At 38.8% G+C, this 21,523-nt stretch overlaps 1 protein-coding gene across 1 annotated transcript in view; it reads left to right on the top strand.

The window, feature by feature from the left end:
* The window catches only part of LOC149069023 (uncharacterized), an 89,118-nt gene extending 69,179 nt beyond the window's left edge, over nucleotides 1–19,939 (top strand). The window contains exon 3 of the mRNA XM_089250458.1: nucleotides 19,288–19,939. Coding sequence (XP_089106584.1) covers nucleotides 19,288–19,706 — 419 coding nt within the window. The 3' untranslated portion in view covers nucleotides 19,707–19,939. The remainder of the gene's footprint in view (nucleotides 1–19,287) is intronic.
* The last annotated feature ends 1,584 nt before the right edge of the window (nucleotides 19,940–21,523 follow it).

The raw sequence follows: 21,523 nt of genomic DNA, 5'->3' as shown, positions 1-21,523 counted from the left end.
ATTGATTACATTTACAATAGGATTATTGGTTGTTTGACTGACTGAGGGGTACTGGGCCCACGATTTTCATATGTAATTACAGAATCTACTGTCAATTATCTAAGCTAATTATTGACAAATATGCGTGGAACCCTTCACCTAATGGTTTTACAACAGAGTATATAAAGGGTGGATACATAACAGGGTGTATAGTATTTTATTACAGGGTAGCGAACCGTTGTTCCTAGAGGCAAACTTCCAATTAAAAAACGTATCCAATCAACGTGTAGTACTCAGATGTGCCATTAATGTTGCAAGGGGTTGTATAGTTATTGAAATAAAAATGTAGACTTTTTATACAGACATCCTGTGCTCAAGATCCCAATCGCAAAGTTGGTGCCCCGACTTGTCCTGATGTCAAGGCAAAACACATTATAACAAAAAACATTCCACGTTTCTGAGTGCCGCATTCTTTCAGATATTCGAATTCGAAGGAAAGTTGGGAAAAATCAGATTAAATGCGGATAAAACTGTTTACCCCCCATTTAACGCTGTTTCTCTCCCCCCCCCCCAAATTTCTTCTGTTTTTCGGATGTATGAACGAATATTGCACTCAAGAGCGTGGAAAAGGTGCCGTAGTCGTATAGATAGATAGATAGATAGAACCGTTCACAACCCCGGAATATACAGTCGTATAAAAAAGGAGAAAATAGAGCTGAGAAAAGGAGCTGTATCGGATCTATTTAGTAGTTAATTGCGGGATTAAATTCGATATATATGATTGCATGTGGATACAAGATGCGATAAATACGCGTTTGCGCTCATTATATATACGTAACACTGCCTTCAATGAATGAAGAGGGAATTAGGGAGAGCTATTTTCACTTCTTGCAAAACTGAACCAATTCACTGACTTAGGCCAGTACGTGCCTAGGACAGGGGATAAGAGTTTTTTAGAAGATCTTTTACAGAAGTTATAAGATATAAACTGAAGAGCCAAAAAAACTGGTGCAGGCATGCGTATGCAAATAAAGAGATATGGAACCAATCAGAGTACGGCGCTGCGGTCGGCAACGCCTATATAACACAACAAGTGTCTGGCATAGTTGTTAGATCGGTTACTGCTGCTAAAATGGCAGGTTATCGAGATTCAAGTGAGTTTGAACGCGGTGTTATAGTCGGCGCACGAGAGATGAGACATAGCATTTCCGAGGTAGCGATGAAATTTGGATTTTCACGTACAACCGTTTCACGAGTGTACCGTGAATATCGGGAATCCGGTAAAAAATCAAATCTACGACATCGCTGCAGCCGGAAAAAGACCATGCAAGAACGGGACGACTGACGAGAATCATTAAACGCGACAGACGTGCAACCCTTCCGCAAATTGCTGCAGATTTCAATGCTGGGCCATCAACAAGTGTCAACGTGCAAACCATTCAAGGAAACATCGTCGATATGGGCTTTCGGAGCCGAAGGCCCACTCGTCTACCCTTGATGACTGCACGACACAAAGCTTTACGCCTCGCCTGGGCCTGACAACACCGACATTGGACCGTTGACGACTGGAAACACGTTGCCTGGTCTGACGGTTCCGATTGCTTCGAGCTGATGGACGTGTACGGGTATGGAGACAACCTCATGAATCCATGGACCTTACATGTCAACAGGGGACTGTTTAAGCTGGTGGAGGCTCTGTGATGATATGGGACGTGTGCAGTTGTCGTGATATGGGACCCCTGATACGTCTAGATACGACTCTGACAGGTGACAGGTACGCAAGTATCCTATCTGATCACCTGCACCCATTCATGTCCATTGTGCATTCCGACGGACTTGACAATTTCAGCAGGACAATGTGACACCCCACACGTCCAGAATTGCTACAAAGTGGCTCCAGGAACACTCTTCTGACTTTAGAAACTTCCGCTGGCCACCTAAATCCCCAGACATGAACATTATTGAACATATCTGGGATGCCTTGCAACGTGCTGTTCAGAAGAGATTTCCACCCCCCCCCCTTACTCCTGCGGATTTATGGACAGCCCTGCAGGATTCATGGTGTCAATTACCTCCAGCACTACATCAGACATTAATCGAGTCCATTCCACATCGTGTTGCGGCACTTCTGCGGGCCCTACACGATATTAGGCAGGCGAACCAGTTTTTTTGGCACTTCAGTGTAGAAGCATTTCCAAAGGATACTACTACTACTACTTAACCGTACATGAGTACAACTTACAACTAATAATTTCATCAATTACATTGGATCGAGATCACGCTTGCTTAGCTAATTTTATTATTATCTTTTCTCAAATTTTAATATAAGAACTTTAATAAAATTTAAAAATGTCAACCACTAAGCTTATCGGTTACATTTTCTCAAAGTAATTAATAAGTTTGTTGATTGCATTTGTTAAGTCTTGCAAAGTAACTTCTATTAATTTTTTATAGTGTTATCTTGGCTTCATGATCGCAGCCAAGTGTTGAGCCGCTAGATGACGCCATCATTGATCGCAAAAAAAAAAAAAACAGGTTTTTTTTGCTCATCGTCATTTCCATCGGGGATTGAGGAACGTAGTCTGGTTTTACGAACTGGGGCAAGACGGACATACATTTCACGTATGGTGCTGCGGATGGGAATGTTTGCTCAAGACCAATTAAGTTTGATGTCACGGGTCACGTCATGTGACTTCGATAGTCTCATTTAGCCCGCGTTCATGGGTTGAGCATCGCGTGATATAGGGCGTGCCAGGAGCAAGAGGACGCCACAAGACCATTTCTCATAAGCACTGGTGCAATTGCTCGGAGTTTTTCGATCTGGCACTTGTAGGAAAACACTCCCGTTGCAGTCTTGAGCTTCCAGGGCATTCCCATCCGCAGCATCATACGTGAAATACATGTCCGCCTTTCCCAGCATCCCTTGAAGTTTTTCCCATGAGCTCTGAATTACCATGTACATATATTTCAATTTGATGAATCGATTTGAAAACGAAAATTTGTTTGAATAATTTTCAGATTTTCAATGACAGGGTGAGACCCGAAGTCGTGATTCCCGCAGTGTTCGTCACTTTTACTATTTTAATGCTTCTTCTTCAATTCATTTGCCGGTACTGTAGTTCTCAGGAAGAACAACGCTGAAAAATGCAAGTGCAGCAGATGACTCGAGCGGGTGTTCAACATGCGCAAACCATGCCTTCTTACAATAACGCTTATCCATGCAGTCAACCGCTACCGCCCGCGATGGCGGTATCGACGACTCATCCTCAGGTGCATCTTCCACCGCAAATGGTGCCAACACCTCAACCAAGTGCTCCCATGGACACCGTATTGTGCAATATACATGGCTATCCGAGCTGTCCCTCACCTCAATATGAAGAACGTAGTTTTTCCAAAATGTCCGGGGAGGTGGGGAGTACCAGCTCATGGTGATATCGCAACGGCTCTGCGTTGGCCCTTTTGGATGACGAAGGAAAAATATCTACAGTCCATCAATTCCATCACCGAAACGAACTGTTTGTGAACGTTTCTGTTTGAAAACAGAATAACCTTCTTGTATAAAAAATTTGTAAAGATATACAAGGCGTCCATAATTGTAAGACCCTATTTTAAAATAGTCTACAGGCGAAAACAGTCATCAGAAAATTGTGAAATTTTGTGGACGACTTCATGAAGTGATGGGACTTTATTTCAGAATATATATTATAAGAAATATATTTATTAAATATGAAATATATTTATATTTAAGAATATATTTTATTAAGAAATGACACATTTAGGCAAACGTTTAATATGTTCCATATGATGCCCATCATTTTCAGATACCATGTGAAATCGCAAGATGGCATATTCCAGAACTGACACAAGTTTGTGGCGGGGAAATGCACGTGGCGATAAATGCTGCTTTTAAAGTCAGGTAAAGTTCTTGAATTGTCACGACGTACCAGACGTTTCAAATGCCCCCAAAGCCAAAACTCGCATGGATTAGGGTCCGTGGATCCCATAGATTAGGGAAATGCCGGCTGACGACACCTTCTTCTGTAAGAATGTGTTTTAAGAGCATTCTCTTAATACGCAATGTGAGGCGGAGCCTCCGTCTTGCATAAAGATTGTGTCTGCAAGGCAGTGACGTGCTTGCAGAGCCGGAACAATTTCGTTCTGTAACAGGAATGCATATCGCTTCCCGGTGATCGAACATGTCACTGGACCTGTAGAACGTAACTCCTCGTAGAAGGGACCAAGAATATAAATGATGCAGTAAATCCACACCATACCGTCACTTTTGGTGAATGCAACGGAACCTCTAAGATATCGTGCGGATTTTCTGGTTCCCAAATTCGGCATCTGTGAGTAATGACTGCACCATCCAAGTGAAAATGTGCTTCGTCTGTCCAGAGGATATTCCAAGGCCATTCTGAGTGGACCTCAAAGCGAGCTGGAAACTGCAGTGAGAACCGGAGTCGAGTTTCTTAATCATGTGGGAGCAACCGCTGCACAGGTGAAAATTTGTACGGATAATAATATCGGAGGATATTCCGCATGATCGTATTATGGACAGTTGGACGTGGCCTATCCAACGCCTGTGCTACACACTGCACTTGCCTGACACTAGAATTTGAAGCTCTGTCCTATTCCACCTGAAGCGAAACCTCCTGTACTGAGTCTATACAAATGGGGTTTCTTCCTCTTCCAGGACGAACAGCCAACGATCCTATTGTTTCAAATTTCGTTATCATACCCGGAAGGTTTTTAACATTCATTGAATCTTTTCGAATCCTCTTCCAAGTCGATTCGACCAAGAAAGCACGATCTCGTAAACTTATCGTTATTGTCAGCAGCAGACGCATTGAGGAAATAAGACGTCCGCGAATGTTTCTAGGTTTTATAACAGCTGCTGCGTGACACCGCATAAATTTACATGTTTACCACAGATATTCAAAGTGAAACTACCTCTGGTGGCGACATGTGCAACTAATTCCCCCCCCCCCCTCCTGAAACAAATTTTCATCACTTCATGAAGTCCTCCACAAAATTTCACTTTTTTGATGACTGTTTTCGCCTGTAAGCTAGCTACTTTAAAATAGAGTGTACTTTAAACCAGGGTGTCCCATAAATTCGCGAAACTTTAAAAATTCATGTATATGCAGGGTGTATAGCAAACGGGGGGGGGGGGATATATGGCATTCTACTATTGAACCGTTTATCGTTGAGGTACTACTTCCAATTAGAAAAGTTTTCAAATAACATGTAGTATTAAGATATGTTTTCATGTTTCAAGGGGGTTGTATAGTTATTAAATTAAAAAAAATAACTTTTTATATAGTCCCCGTGTGCTCCGAAACCCGATTAGAAAGCAGTTTCCTGTCTCTCCTGAGGCAAAAAAAAAAAAAATCCACGTTTCCCAGTGCATGTGTTCACCGAGATATTCGAATTCGGAAAACTGAGAAAATTTGGGAGAAGAAAATTATTACCATTTAAATGATGTGTAATTGCACCACGGGTCACTTGAATGATCCAATAACATTAGTTCATTTTTACGAAATTAGGATTGAGGTCTCGGACCACATCAGATGACTCCCTTATTTGTTTTGCATACGATTTTGTACTTATCTGACAATTATGCGCGTGCGTGTGTATGTTGTTAGTTCTGAATTTTTTTAATTCTGAAGTTATTTTTCATTAATTCTCAATTTTTTTTAAATTCTAAAATTATTTCTCTGAAAAATTCTGGATTTTAATAATGAAATTAGGGGCCGTTCAAGTATTACGTCATCATCGATGGGGGGAGGGGGTTCCGATTTGCTGACTTTTGATGACAAGGGGGGAGTTTGGATAATGCTTACGTCATCAACCACCCTTTATGAAAATATGAGTTAGGATTCAGAGGGGCAGAGCTGATGACGAAATTTTGCTGACAAGGGGGGGGGGGTTAAAAATGGCTAAAAATTTGCTTACGTAATACTTGAACGGCCCCTTATTTCTCTCATTAATTATGAATTTTCAACATTTTAAATGAAAAAATAAATTTATTTTAATACTTAATGATTTAATTTATCTCAATAGTTTTGTTTTTTTCTAAAATTGTTTCATTAATTCTGAATTCTGAAATTGTTTCTTCAAAAATAGTTACCAATTTTAAAATTATTATTATTCTTATAAATTCCGAGAATTGTCAGTACATTAATTTCTAAATTATTTCTCCCATTGATACTGATGTTTTATCATTTCTTAGAATAATTCTGCATTTACTTGAATTTCTGAAATGATTTCTTACATTCGTTCTGAGAAACTTGGATAAATTCCGAATTTTTTGTATAAAATTATTTATAACTTTTTTTACTTATTACATGCCGACTCCGCACATTGACCGTAAAAATTCGGAGTAGTGTCAAAGCCTCCTGGATGCTGCATCTAGGAGGCTTTGGTAGTGTCTACGTTTATGCGCGCACGCGCATCGTAAGGATTATTTGATTCATTTCGAGTTTCAGTAAGCTTCTGTACAGGGATGTCCAAGTACACTGAACAAAATATAAAAATTTGGTAAAGGAGGGACATAATGTGGTTCTTCTTTCCCGTTACTGGTTACATAAATTGGGGGCGAAATGTTTCGGGGAGAAGTAGGAAATTTACACCGACCAGCGATCGGAAACACTGCTTCAATATAACCTCTACATAATTTTAAATTTAATAAATATTATATGTCTATATCAGGGTCGGATCTAGAGCTCGCTGTCTCTCTCGCGTTGTCCCGTATTTTCCAGGATAGTCACGGTTTTCTCTGTGTCACGCCTTTTTTTTTTCTAAAAAAATGCCCTGGTTTTTTTTTCGTTTTTCAGTCGAAGTTTTGATCATTTTCATCATTTTTGTCGCACCACCGTCATTTTCTGCACACGGTCATTTTCTGCGCGGTAGCCCAGGTCGATAAGATGCTCGCCTAAGGCCCCTTTCACACGGAGCGGATGCGGATGCGGACGCGGATGCGGAAGCGGGTCCGCATACCCTTTCACACGAGCACTGAAGATGCGGGTGTTTCGTCCGCATCTTTAGGTTGAAATTCGTGCATAAAAACTATTTTTTCGCAATTTTTATAACTGTTTTTCTCCTTCACCCCTGATTCAGTGCCCATATGCAGCCTAGAGGTATTCTTTGGTGGTTTAGTCTAGAGCCACATAGAATATGGGAATAAAGATATCTTCATTCCGATCCTCACAAGTAGTCGATGGGAGAAAATGTCTTAAAATATTTTCAAAAGATTTTGAAAACAAATCTGTCTTTCCGGAAAAATATGAAAGAAAAATTCCAAAAACATCCAATGTTCGAAAAATCCAATCCAAAAACATCCGAAACTAATATGTTCCTAAAAAAAAAATTCGGGAGATATCAAAGAATTTGCAAGTAGAAAAAAAGGGGAGGGGTGGGGACGTTCAAAATGTCTGTGCTTAGAAATATTCACATCACAATTCTGTCTTAGGCCGGGATTACAGTATAAAAGTTTTATAAAAGTTAGTTTATAAAACTTGAAAAATGCAACCGATAGGCCGATCAGTTAAGTTCGCTCGAATGTAACAGATGTGTTTATTGATTACATTTTTCAAGTTTTATAGTGTAATACCAGCCTTAGGCCGGGATTACACTATAAAAGTTTTGTAAAAGCTCTTTGATAAAACGTGAAAAATTCAACCAATATTATCTTATTGGTTGAATTTTTTGAATGCAATATGTGTGTGCGTGTTTGTGTGTGTGCACCGGTTGCATTTTCTGGAATGCAACCGATGCGCCTATTGGTTGAATTTTTCAACTTTCATAAAAGTTCTTTTATAAAACTTTATAGTATAATCCCGGCCGGATTACACTATAAAAATTTTATAACAATTATTTAAAAAAAAGCAACTAATAAATTTATCGGTTGCATTTGCTCTAATGCAACCGATAAATTTATTAGTTGATTTTTTCAAGTTTTATAAAATAACTTTCATAAACCTTTTATAGTGAAATCCCATCCTTAGATTAGTCATTTCTGAAATATAAAATTTCATTTTTTCAAGTTTATAGACTGAATATCGTGTAAAATAAACTTGTAGGTATCGGGGGAACCACCAAAAATATTCAAGTGCTAGGGTCTTCAAACGACTTAATCCGGCCCTGAGTGAACGTCGTACGGGGATAACGTTGTTTATAAAAGTATTTTTTTTAAAGTTTAAAAAAATTAACAGATTAAAAATTTAAAAAAATAACAAATATTTAAAATAATATTTCAGATATTTATATTTTTAAATAATTTAAAAAATTTAAAAAGAAAAAAATCAAAATTTTTAAATTAAATTTAAAAGTTATTAAAGTATGTAGTCAGTTAAATATTCGTAATGCACAGAACGGCTTATCATTTTTGTTCCGTCAGTGGCCGTTGTTGGCAGGTTTTATTGTATAAAATTGTAAAGTATGGACAAAAGGCAGTTAAAGTTGCTATATCTCAATCTCAGAACGAAACAAAGGGATAGACGTATGTAGGTACATTATATTAATGAGCAGGGACCATCATATGGTGTTTTATGATGGTCATTTTATCATTATGGCAAATAATTAAAAAAAATTCCGTGAAAAATCACCTTCAAAAAGTACCCAAAGATGCGGACGAATTCGCTCCGCATCCGCATCGTCTGAATAGCCCCGAATAAACCTATTGTCAAAACTTCTATGTGCGGATGCGGAGCCCGCACTTAGGTTTTGACACATGCGGACGACGTCCGGACCCGCATGAACATTTCCTAGGTGCGGAGATTTTTCGGCTCGTCTGAAAGGCGCAGTATATCCCAATTGTTAAAACTTCTTCCGGACCCGCATCCGCATCCGCGTCCGCATCCGCTCCGTGTGAAAGGGCCCTAAAGTACCAAAGGATGTTTAGAGGTGTCGCGAGTTCGATGCCCGGTTCGTCTTTAGGGGTCATTCAAGTATTACGTCAGCTTCGAGGGAGGGGGGGAGTGGTTTCGGATGTGCTAACTTTTGATGACGGGGGGGGGGGGTTTGAAGGTTGCTTACGTCATCAACCACCCTTTTTAAAGATTTGAAATATTCTAAGCTGCTGACGAAATTTCGCTGACGAGGGCGGGAGGGGGGTTCAAAAATGGCTGAAAATCTGCTTACGTAATACTTGAATGGCCCCTTATCAAAAAACTTTCCTGCCACAGGCTGCACCACGAGAAGGTGTGGATTGGACTTTGAGCCTTTACTCCTAGTCGGTGCCTTCAAGTCCTCATAATGAAGCAATTAAGGGGTCTTCTCCTAGTTAGCAAGTGAAAACTATTAAACAGCCCAAATGACACCTTACTTTTATTTATTTTGTCTATTTAATTATTTTCGTTATTTTCCCCCCATTTAATAATTGTTTGCCGCGAACAGCAAAATATTTCTCCCATTTATTCATTTTTTTTTTCAGTCCGCAAATTAGTTCTACGATTTCTGCCTGTCCGCGAAAATGTTCAGTTACTTTTACCGGTCCGCAGTTGCATAAAGGTTGAAATTACCAAACAAGATGAAATTCGCATCTTTTGTTTTTTAGATGCATCAATCAAAAGCAACGCACAAATAAATTCCTGACTGTTATCATTTATTCTGCCGCAGGTGATTCAGACGTCCTCGCTATCGTTTCACCGATCGCCCTGATCATCATCGTGTGCTCACTCTGTTACATGTGCATCCGAGAACAGCGAATCCGAGAACAACGAATCCGGGAACTGGAAATCCAAGAACAGCAAATCCGACAAAACAGGGCTCGCAGTGTCGACCAGCGCGGGTTCGAGGTTGGCTATGATAACGTCGAAACGTACGGCAGGTTAAGTATCGGCACCCGTTTTTTTCTCCGGCTGGGATCCTATAGAGGTCCTGCAACGGATACTACGGCCTTATCGAACACTACCTCGGAATTGACGTCACGTATCGAAGGAGCAAAAACCAAAAAGACATAGCGTGTCCGAGACTTAAACGTGGCAACCCATGTAGCAGCAGAATTTCCCCCGCACGAAAAAAAAAAAAAAAAGATTCGAATTGAAATTTAATTTTCAATTTTTCAATTTAATTTTCAATTTTTCAATTTAATTTTCAATTTTTCAATTTAATTTTCAATTTTTCAATTTAATTTTCAATTTTTCAATTTAATTTTCAATTTTTCAATTTAATTTTCAATTTTTCAATTTAATTTTCAATTTTTCAATTTAATTTTCAATTTTTCAATTTAATTTTCAATTTTTCAATTTAATTTTCAATTTTTCAATTTAATTTTCAATTTTTCAATTTAATTTTCAATTTTTCAATTTAATTTTCAATTTCAAATTTATTTCACAATTTGTGTGAATACATGTTATATGATATTATTGGCAACCAAGGAGGCAAATGTCCCATACTGGTTTATAAAATATAGTTCAGTGAGATTATTATTTAATTGAAGGAATTATAATGTGAAAATATGAATCGCGTTTTAAAATTATTCAAGAGTTATTTAATCTCGAGTGGGAAATGTGCAGTTTTTGCGATTTCAATAAACACCGCTAAGCAAGGTTTTGTACCTTTGTATTGATTTTGAATAACTTTTAGCAAAAATTATAAAATGCTGAAATATATAAGTAGGAAAAAAAACTTCTTGATTCTCAATTAAATGGGGGGTGGGGGAGGATTAGTTGAGACACGCAAGAAAAAAAGATTATAGGAATGAAAATTTAAATTTAATTATATAAATTTACAAATTTTTTCAATTTTTTACTCTTATTATTCCCCCTCCCCCAGTTAATCCATAGGAAATCTCCCGAGTTTCTACTTTGTTAATACTGGATTAAATGAAGGAAATAACTTTTTTGGGGTCATTGAAAATGTAGTGATAGGAAAAAATTAATAACTTTATTGGGCCAACCCCATTAAGACACCTATGCCTCTATATATTAGAAGTTTATTTCTGCCGATTCACGATAATTTTAGCTTAGTCTGTCATTTTTGCTAGAATTTCCTTCAACTGCTGAATAAAGCACAGAAACACAGAGATTAAATTATTTGAAGCTATAAATAAATTTATTTTTTTAAGCAAAAAATTATGCAAACATAATACACATCTCATGGATTAAAAAAAAACCTTTACAACGATTATATACATAACAGTAACATTTGGATACAATATATTCAACACCTAAGCTGCAGTGTGATGAGGATTTAACCTTTTAAATTACAGTAAAATATTTAACAGATCAGGCAATTATGAATTTTATTTGACCACTTTTTTTACTGCAAAAAACTTACTGAAAAGTTACTTACAAAAGTGACACACACATACAAATGATAATATCGATACTTGTGGCTATACGGCAGGCCACCATCTGTGGACGTCACGACGGAAACTCGAGTGCACTTGCCGCACCCGACACCGCGAGTGTTTGTAAAAACCCCGTACCCAGCAGTCCGTATCCGATCAACGGTGGTCAAGGCATGACCATTTCACAGTACGCCCACCAGCAGCTGCAGGAGGAGGTGTTACTGAATACGCCACCGCCCAAGTACGAGGATGTCGTCCGGGTATCGGGTGCGCTCGATGCACCGGGGTTCCGGAACATGTAGTGGGAACCCTGACTCGGACCTCGATGAGAGGTGTATCGGAATGGATCAGGAAATTGGAAAGTCTTCAGACATGGGACGAAAATTGTATTAAAATTTATAGACTGTGATAATCTTCAGTGACTCCGATGATTTCTGTGATTGTAACTTGAATTGCGTAACGTAACTATTTTTGTGTATGTGTGTGTGTTTTGCTTTTGCATGACAAATGGGCACCACCTGATTTTTCAACTATTATAAATAAATTATTTTTTGATTGACCTCTCTCTCTCTCTCTCTCTGTATCGTCCACCATAATATGAACTATCTGAATTAATTTTTGAAATTTCACTGTCTGTAGTGGAATTTGTCGATCGATCGCTCTCTTCGATAACCGTGTAAGAGCTCCTAGAAATACCAGGCAGACTCAACCGCCACCTTCATACGAAAGTGTGACATCAGTATTATCGTTAGACCCAATCGCTATTCACTATCCTGCTTTTTTTAGGTACGTCTACATAAGCTTGAGCGCTTTTACCGTTGGATAATAAATTATTTCAACGTGGGATGGATATAGGATGGACCATGAACTTTTAGTACACCGCCAATCGACTGCTTTTACAAGGGGACACCAGTATCGATTGGTAAGGGACAATGCGAGGTTATGGTGTCGCAGGGAATTTTTCTCTAATAGGGTTGTTAATAAATGGAATAGCTTACCCCCGGAGGTCGTAAATTGTAACACAATTGACACGTTTAAAAAGAAATACGATAAACAAGCTATCTATGCTTAGAATAAGACAACCATAAGTATTCTTTATGGGCATTGTATCATGTGTATATATTGTTTATAATTCTTGTGATTCTTAACTGTTTTGTGATTCCTTAATTCTTTTTTTTAGAGGGAATCCATTTGACTAAAAAATTCTCCAGAAGATCCTGAGAACTTTTGCTCTTGTTATTTTAGAGAACCGGGGCCGTTTTAACAATACCGTTCCCCCCCCCCCCCCGGTAAAGTGACATTTTGATATTCTAGGGTCCTTACCGAGCTGGAAGTACCTGTCAACAATTTACACAATTACTCTCAAAAATCCTGGTACCAAATATCACAGTCAGGAGCCCCCAGGATCGGCCAATGGATCTAAGACGGTCCTGTTTATAGTTGTTTCAGGCACCCCCTTCCTCCGGGAGATTTCCTCGTTTTAGGAACGCTGCTTTAAGGCCTCTGCACAAGCTGCACTTGATAGTCAAAATGTATTGCCATGTCGAAGAAATTAATTAGAGGAATAAGGAGTACGTGGAGAAGTATTATATGAGAAGGAGGTACTAAAAGGGAGCTCCAGCCCATTTGGCAAAATCTGTATGAAAAACCATAAATTTACCTGTTAATGAAAATTCGATTGATATTACAGCAATGTCTGTAAATGGTGGTCCTGCCCTCTGCCCAGGAATCCTCGATCTATGTATTTCTTGTGTCTTAAACCTTCGTTTTTGTTCAGTACTGTTTTAACATCACTTTGGGCCCTCGGGCAAAGTGTTTTGTGGGGGGGAGGAGGCTGTATAGATCAAAGTTCCCGCTAGCCAATTATCATGCCGCTGTGATGGTCGAGTGGTCGTAGTGACGGACCCGTATAACATGGACCCAATTTCGGACTCCACCCGCGCCGCAGTGGTGGTCGGTTGAAGTTGGTTTTCCGTGGTTTCCAACTTCGCGGCGGGAATGCGAGCCGCTCTTACCTGTTAAAAAATCTCGCAACAGGCCTACAATGGTACAAATATTCCATTATTACCAGGACACGGTTGATGATGACATTTTAATTTTTTGGCCTTTTTTTCGCTTTGGGGGCATTTTTTCAAGTTTCGGGTCATCATTTGGTATTTTTAGGATATTTTCCACTTTTCTAAAACATTTTTGAAGTATAAAAGGTGCAAGAAATTAACTACGTGTGTGCGCTAATTACACTGAGTAATATTATCGAAAATATAATTTATAAAACGCTTCAATCAAACCGCTTCTTAAGCAATTAAACTACGACTTTGTCCGTGATAAAGGAATTCAATTTAAACAAAAAGCAAAATACACATTACAAAAAAAATGTCTTCGTCCAAATGTGGGAACCAGACGGAAGAGAGCGTGTTTATAATTTGGTTGCAGTCACAGAGTGAAAAATACAACAGATTGCACTGGTATATGAACTTCAAAAAGTGTTTCGCCGAAGACAAGAAGTCAGTTATGGGGGTTGGTGCACGCAATTTTTGCAAAAAACACATTGTCTAATTTTTCAATTTTTAAATACTATGAAATTTTCTGCAACTAACTGTATTCACCTTTCTGTTCTACCTGAACTAAAAATATTTTTAAAATATTTTAATACAAAAAAATTGCTGGCCTGCATTACACGTAGTAATGTCTTTCAATAAAATGCGTTTTTCTCAAAACTAAGTTTTTTTGTTAGATAAGGAGCATTTTTTCGAACACCACTCGTTCAAATGTCTTGAAACGTTACGTGTCTCTCAGCAGTATGGTATTATATACTTTAACACGAGGATTTTTTATTAGAGTCATTTAAAAAAATTTTATGGCCCGAAACATGGGAAAATTTTGGTGATTCTTGAAAAAAGGTTGACTGTTGTTAAAGTTAAAATTCAATAGAAAAAATAGCCAACAATTAAAATCCTAAAAGCTCGCGTTAAATTATGTGACACCATAGTGTTGAAAGACACAAAGTTTCAAGACATTGCAATGGGTGGTCGAAAAAATGTTCCGTATCTAACATCACAGGCCTCAAATCTCATTACAAAAAGCATCCCCCCAAGCATTTTTGAGGAGCTGCGAGATGGGGGAAAAAATTATAATATATTCACTGTGTATTTATTAAGAAAGATTGAATAGGAGGGAAAAAGGTCGAATTTTTCATATCTTTAAACAATATGAATCGTGTCTACATTTTGACACCGCATGTTTTAGCTTTCGCTCGCAGAAATGTGTCGCGCAATATACTTGAATGTTCCCAGTTTGAAGGAATTTACAAAGACCCAATGTTCACCTTTGGCATGCAGTTTTCAGATTTTTCTGCATAAGTTTTTTGTTTTTTTTTTTCGATTAGCGATCGTTGGCGGAAAGGTGGGTACGCAGAGCTGCCATCAATAATATCACGTTTTTGAGACAGTTTAACACACATAATTTAACTTATTCATGGCACGACCGACTCGACACATGAATGGAGTCAAGCCGTGGTCATGGTCACTTTTACTTATCCTGTTGCCAAAAGCAAAAAACTTACATACACACTCTTATTGAACTTTACCCTAGTTGTTTACCATTTCGATTGAAGAAAAGTACTACTTAGAATATTTTGCACTTTTTTTTATATTCGTAGCTCGTGTTATTATCAGCATGCTTTACTTAAATTCGGTATTGTGTGTTCATTTCCTGCGTCCAAGTTCTATCTATTTAAATCTGTCGAAGAACAAGTAGATAAGATGGAAGCGAATAAAGATGTCTCTCCCATAAATGGTGATTGTACAATGCTTCCCGAAATCAATCTGATGCGCGCATGGGCATCATCGATTGCTTATTGTTCTTGTAAATAATTGCTGATTATACAAGGTGTCCCAGAGAGCTCTCCCACCAAAATGAAAGGGTCGATAGTACACGTCAAGACAAACCATTTTTCTAATGGAAACCTTGCGCCGTTAAAATAAATGCCACGCAATCCTTTATGATGATAGTATGATCACCTTATGATCTTGGGTACATAACAATGTGAAAATAATGAGATAATTGTTTTTTCTCATCCAAGCTCACGCCCCTCCACCAAAAAATTAATAAATATCGACAAGAGCGCTCAACTTTTACGAGATTGCGGGCCACGTGATTTGTTTGAAAACGTGTCTAGGGCCACTCAATTAAGTGATCTGTAGCTGCACCCCAGGTCACTTACGCGATCTGCACACGTGCCGTGGGGATACTTTTGTGATTTGAAAACGCACAGCCGTCCTTTTAAGTGCTCTGCAACTGTGCCGCACGTTGCTAAAGTGGTATGCAAATGAAACGTGGGTCATTCCAGTGATCTGGGATTGTGCCACGGACCATTTAAATGATGTGGAACTGCACCGTGGGTCACTTAAATGATATGGTAATGTGCCGCTCAGTTCATTTTTACGAAATCAGGATTGAGGTCGCAGGCCACTCCCTTCTGACTCCCTTATTTATTTTGCATACGATTTCGTATTATCTGACAATTATACGCGTGTGTGTGCGCATGTGTTGTTAGCAGGGCTGTAACTATAATTTTTGCCTGCCGGATGGTCGCGCTCGGGGCAAAACATTGTTTTGCACCCCTACAACTTTAAAATTCGATAATTTTATAACGGTGCTCTTTGTTCCCACCTAAAATTGCTACCCTGGGCGGTTGCCCGCTTCTCTCTCTCCCCCCCCCCCACAGTTACGGCCCTGGTTGTTAGTTCTGAAGTTTTTTAATTCTGAAATTGTTTTTCATCAATTCCGAATTGTATTGTATTCTGAAATTATTATTCTTCTCTTACTAAGGTATTTCTGAAATTATTTCTCCCATTGATACTGAGATTTTATCATTTCATTTCTTAAAATAATTCTGCATTTTTACTTGAATTTCTTAAATTATTTCTTACTTATTTCTTAAATTAGTATCAAAGCGTCCTAGATACTACATCTAGGAGGCTTTGGTAGTGTCTATGTTTGTGCGCGCATGCGCATCGTAAGGATTATTTGATTCATTTCGAGTCTCAGTAAGCTTCTGTGCAGGGATGTCCAAGTGCACTGAACAAAATATACGGTAACATTTGAACAAAATATAAAATTTATTAAAGGAGAGACATAATGTGTCTCTTCTTGACTGCTATTGGTTATAATAAATTGGGGGCGAAATGTTTCGGGGAACTGTAGGAAATTTACACTGACCAGCGATTGAAGACACTGCTTCAACATAAGCTCTACATAATTTTAAATTTAATAAATATATATTATACCGCGTCCCTATATTGGTTTTATATTTCTCTCATAGCCTTGAGCAGGTGTGCGAATTATTCTTCCCATTTATTTATTTTTAACTGGTCCCCAGATTACTTCTATTTATTTTTTTCTCCTATTTATTTATTCTTTTTTACGGGTCCGCAAATCACTTCTATTCAATACGATTGCATTTTGGAAGTAACTCTATTATGATAAATGACTATTTCTCAACTATAAATTCAGATACTAACTATACATATTGTAATTTAAATCAACTTGGAACTATGTGTTTTTCCATTGCACTACTTTTGAGACTAGCAGAAGAAAATGTTTTAGGCCGGAATTACACTATAAAAGTTTTACGAAAGCTCTTTTATAAAACTTGAAAAATCCAACCAATAAGCACATCGGTTACATTCGAGAAAATGCAACTGATAATCTTATTATAAGTTGAATTTAAAGTTATAAAAGAACTTTTACGAAACTTTTATAGTGTAATCCCGGCCTTAGAGGCGCTGTGTTCTCATCGCTCAATCAATTGCTAACTCTGAGCAACGTCGATATCAAAGATATTTTTTATTTCCTCATTGGGGTGGTCATACTTGGGTCACTATACAGTGAATAACCATTGTTTTTATGATACTAGTTTTTTCTTGTCGAGAGTACTTGCTAATTGTTTCATATATGTTCTAAATGATCTTGTTTTATAAGTGTAAAAATATGGAAACGCGTTTTGTGTTGCTTCCACCTTGAAACTGTCTTCATAGCCAAACCAATAAAAGTATGTATGCATGTAAACTACTTCTATTTATTTTTGTTAATTTCTGCGAGTCCGCAAATTACTTCTATTTATTTTTTTCTATTTAACTATTTCGTTATTTTTCTCCTATTTATTAATTTCTTGTTCACAAATTACTCTTCTACTATTTTTCTTCCATTTATTAATTTATTATTTTTTTACCGGCCAGCAAAATATCTCTCTCATTTTTTTTTCAATCCGCAAATTATTTCTATGATTTTAGCCGGTCCGCAGAAAAAAGGGGGTTCAATAGTTATAATGCATGGGAGAGTGGCAAATACATTTTATAGTGTTTCAGGTTCGTATAGTTCTCTAGAACAGTGTTTCTTAACCTTTTTTTGCCCATGGCCCCCTTTGAGCCATATTTTTTTCTCGTGGCTCCCCTGTCTTACCCAGAGTTTTTAACTCTCATCTAGAAGCAAGACACTTTACTTTATACATATTGAAATGATTTTTTTTCAGTGAATTTATACTGAACGAAAATTTCGCGAAGAAAATTGGCCTCCAGACCAGTAGCCTAGATTTATTGATCTCCCCGCTAGTCCGAGTTCTATCAGGCCTTCTCAATATCATGGGGCCCCCTCCTTGGGCAAAGTGATGCTATGGTAGTCCCATACTTTAGCTGGAAATAAACAGCCTACATATTTCCTATTTATTTTCAAAATTAATTGTACTATAAAAAATATCATAAGGTAGGGTCACTTATGAACATGAGGCCCCTCACAAGAGGGGAACTGACAGAGCTACAGCTCGGGGCCTAATATGGTTTTCATCATTTTTTTTTTTTTCATACAATAAATTTCATATAGGGAAGGGGGGGGTCTGAAAAATTTAGCCGGGGACTTGAGAAAAACCCCATCCTAGGGAACTTGTTGCAAAATGTAGGCGGTGAGACCTGGGTGAGTCCATGCCCTAAAGAAGGCCCTGGTTTTATGGGTGGTTTTGTTGGATTCTCTCTCTCACTGTAAGTGTTAGTCACTAATATAAAAACTTTATTTCTTCACACCTTAATTTTTCTTCTCAGCTCTCCAAACCAGCTGTCATGGTTCTCTTCTCTATTTTCTTTCGTGGCCCCCCTTGAAGTATCCCAGTACCACAAGGGGTCCATATGGCCCCCGGTTGAGAACCACTGCTCTAGTGTTATTCAACTTGCTAGTCCGTAGAAATTTCCCGCCAGTTTACGAAACATTTCTACCATTCGTATAGACCAGCGGTTCTCAACCGGTGCTCCTTGTGCACTTCCCAAGGGCTCCGCAACCACTCGAGAATAATAAAATAAATCAATAAATTTGATAAACAAAAAAAAAAAAAAGAAGGACTAAAAGGGTACCACCATATAAATAATATACTAAAAAAGGGCTCCTCGAGTTAAACAGGGCTCCGCCATAGAAATTATACACTGGAAAGGGCTCCGCGTGTCACAGAAAAAGGTTGAGAACCGCTGGTACGTATAGACAATACATAATTTCGTATTGAATAAATATTTTACCGTCGCTATTAGTTTTTGTCTCAACCCGTCGCCAAGTCTGAAAGCTATTTTGCCCATTTATTTACTTTTGGACCTGCTCATAAATTATTTATCTTATTATTTATTTTATAAAGCATTTATTTTTTCACGGTCCGCAAATTTCTACCATTTACATTTTTTGCCGATCCGTATTATTTCTGTCATTCACTTTTTTCCCGCCAGTCGCTAAGTTACTTCAACCATTAAATGTTTTCCCCCGATCTGCAAACCATTTCTACTATTTGTTATTTGCTGGAGACCTGAAATTATTCCTCCCATTTACTTTTCTTTTCCCGGTCTGCAAACTATTTCTACCATTTATTTTTCTGACTTTTACCGGCCCGAGAAGTTGCTTCCCATCTTTCTCTTTTTAGATGCATCTATCAAAAGCAACACACAAAAATAAATTCCTGACTGTTATCATTTATTCTCCCACAGGTAATTCAACCTCCCTCGTCATCGTTGTACCGATCGTCGTGATCGTCCTGATCATCATCCTGTGCTCAGCCTGTTACAAGTGCATCCAAGAACAGGAAATCCGAGAAAACATCTCGCAGAGGGTCGACCAGCACGCGTACGAGATAGGCTATCCGAACGTCCAAACGTACGGCAGGCCACCATCCATGGACAACGCGACGGAAACCCGAGTGCACTTGCCGCCCCCGACGCAGCGAGCGTTTGTAAACCCCGTACCCAGCAGTCCATATCCGATCCACGGTGGCCAAGGCATGACCATTTCACAGTACGTCCAACAGCAGCAGAAGGAGGAGGAGTTACCGAATACGCCACCGCCCAAGTACGAGGATATCGCCCCGGTACCGGGTGCGCCCCATGCACCGGGGTTCCGGAACACGTAGTGGGAACCCTGACTCGGAGAGGTGTATCGGAATGGATCAGAAAATAGAAAGTCTTCAGAAATGGGATGAAAATTTTGTATTAGAATTTATAGACTGTGATAATCTTCAGTGACTCTCCGATGATTTCTGTGATTGTAACTTGAATTTCGTAACGTAACTATTTTTTGTTTGTGCATGACAAATGGGCACCACCTGATTTTTTGAATAGTATAAATAAATCATTTTTGGATTGACCTCTCTCTCTCTCTCTCTCTCTCTCTCTCTGTATCGTCAACCACAATACGCACTATCTGGATTCCACTGTCTTTAGTGGAAATTATCGATAGAGCGGTCTTTGATAACCGTGTTAGAGCTCGTAGAAGTATCAGGCAGACTCATCCGCCACCTTTTTATGCGAAAGTGTGACGTCAGTATTATCGCTATAGCCAATGGCTGTTCCCTATTCTGCTTTCTTTTAGGTACATCTACATAAGTTTAACCGCGCTTACCGTTGGATAATAAAGGAATACGCAGGACTGTTGCTTTTCTTCTCTTCGCTAGACAAAAAATCCACACTTTTTTTTCTTCTTTCAAAAGTGCCTTAATGCGTGTTTTTACAGGAAACCCACTTAACTAAATAAAATTCTCCAGAAGATCCCGAGAATTTCTTGCTCCTGTTATTTTAGAAAAAGGGCCGTTTTACAGTACCATTGCTCCTTCCCGTGTAAAGGGATATTGTGATATTCTAGGGTCCCTACCGAGTTGGAAGTACCTATCTGCAATTTACATACTTGCTATCAAACATCATGGTACAAAATATCATTATCAGGAGGCCCAAAAGGATCGGCCAATGGAATTAAGACGTTCCTGTTTATAACTATTTTTCGCGGGAACCCTTACGATATTCTGGATATACGGAACCTGGTTTGAGAAACGGTGATCTAACGCGTCTGCACGAAATGTAGTTCCGCCTATCAGTTTGCGAATTTGTATGGCTATCGAAAATCATGGTACTAAATATCATGAGGTCTGATTGGATCAGGTTGGGCACATATCCTTGTTAGACGGCCTTGTTCATAGTTATTTCATGCCCCCTGGGGATTTCCTCGTTTCAGGAAGGCTGCTGTAAGGCCTCTGCACGAGTTATACTTGATTTAGTCATGTCAGAACGTACTGCCATTACGAAGCAATTAATTGGAGGTATAGGAAAGGCACCTAGAGAAGTATTTTATGAGAGGAGGACTAAGTGGGCTGTATCAACCCCATCTTTATCAGAAGACCTCCGCGCGAAGTCCGTAACGTCACTGATGAAGGCCATATCATCTATAGCCATTGTGGATATAGCAGACCGAGGCATGCGCCATCTTTACCTTTTTTGTAGTATATCCTACGGCTATAAGTGAGATGACCTTCTTCAGCGACGTCATGAGCTACGCGCAGAGGCCTTCTGATATAGATGGTGTTGGCTGTAGCCCATTCGACAAAATCTGTATGAAAACCATATATCCAGTTTTTAATGAAATTTCTATTGAAATTACAACCAATGTCTGTAAATGGTGGTCCTGCCCTCTGTCCAGGAATCCTCGATCATAGATCATATTTTTTGTGACTCAAAGCTTCGTTTTTTGTTCAGGAGAGTTTTAATGGCACCCTGGGCCCTCGGGCAAAATGTCTTGGGGGGCCCCGTCTAGATGAAAGTACCTGATAGCCAATTACCATCATCTGTTCTGGGGGGTCCTGTCTAGATCAAAGTTCCAGCTAGCGAACTATTATGCCACTGTAGTGGTCGAGTGATCTTAGTGACGGACTAGTATCGCGAGGACCGGGATTCGAACACC

This window comes from Pholcus phalangioides, unplaced genomic scaffold, assembly GCF_987345545.1.
Source record: "Pholcus phalangioides strain wild (caught in Gottingen) unplaced genomic scaffold, Ppha-v1.0 ptg000024l_1, whole genome shotgun sequence".
Taxonomy (NCBI): Eukaryota; Metazoa; Arthropoda; class Arachnida; order Araneae; family Pholcidae; genus Pholcus; species Pholcus phalangioides.
This window is presented reverse-complemented; position numbering and strand designations above follow the sequence as displayed.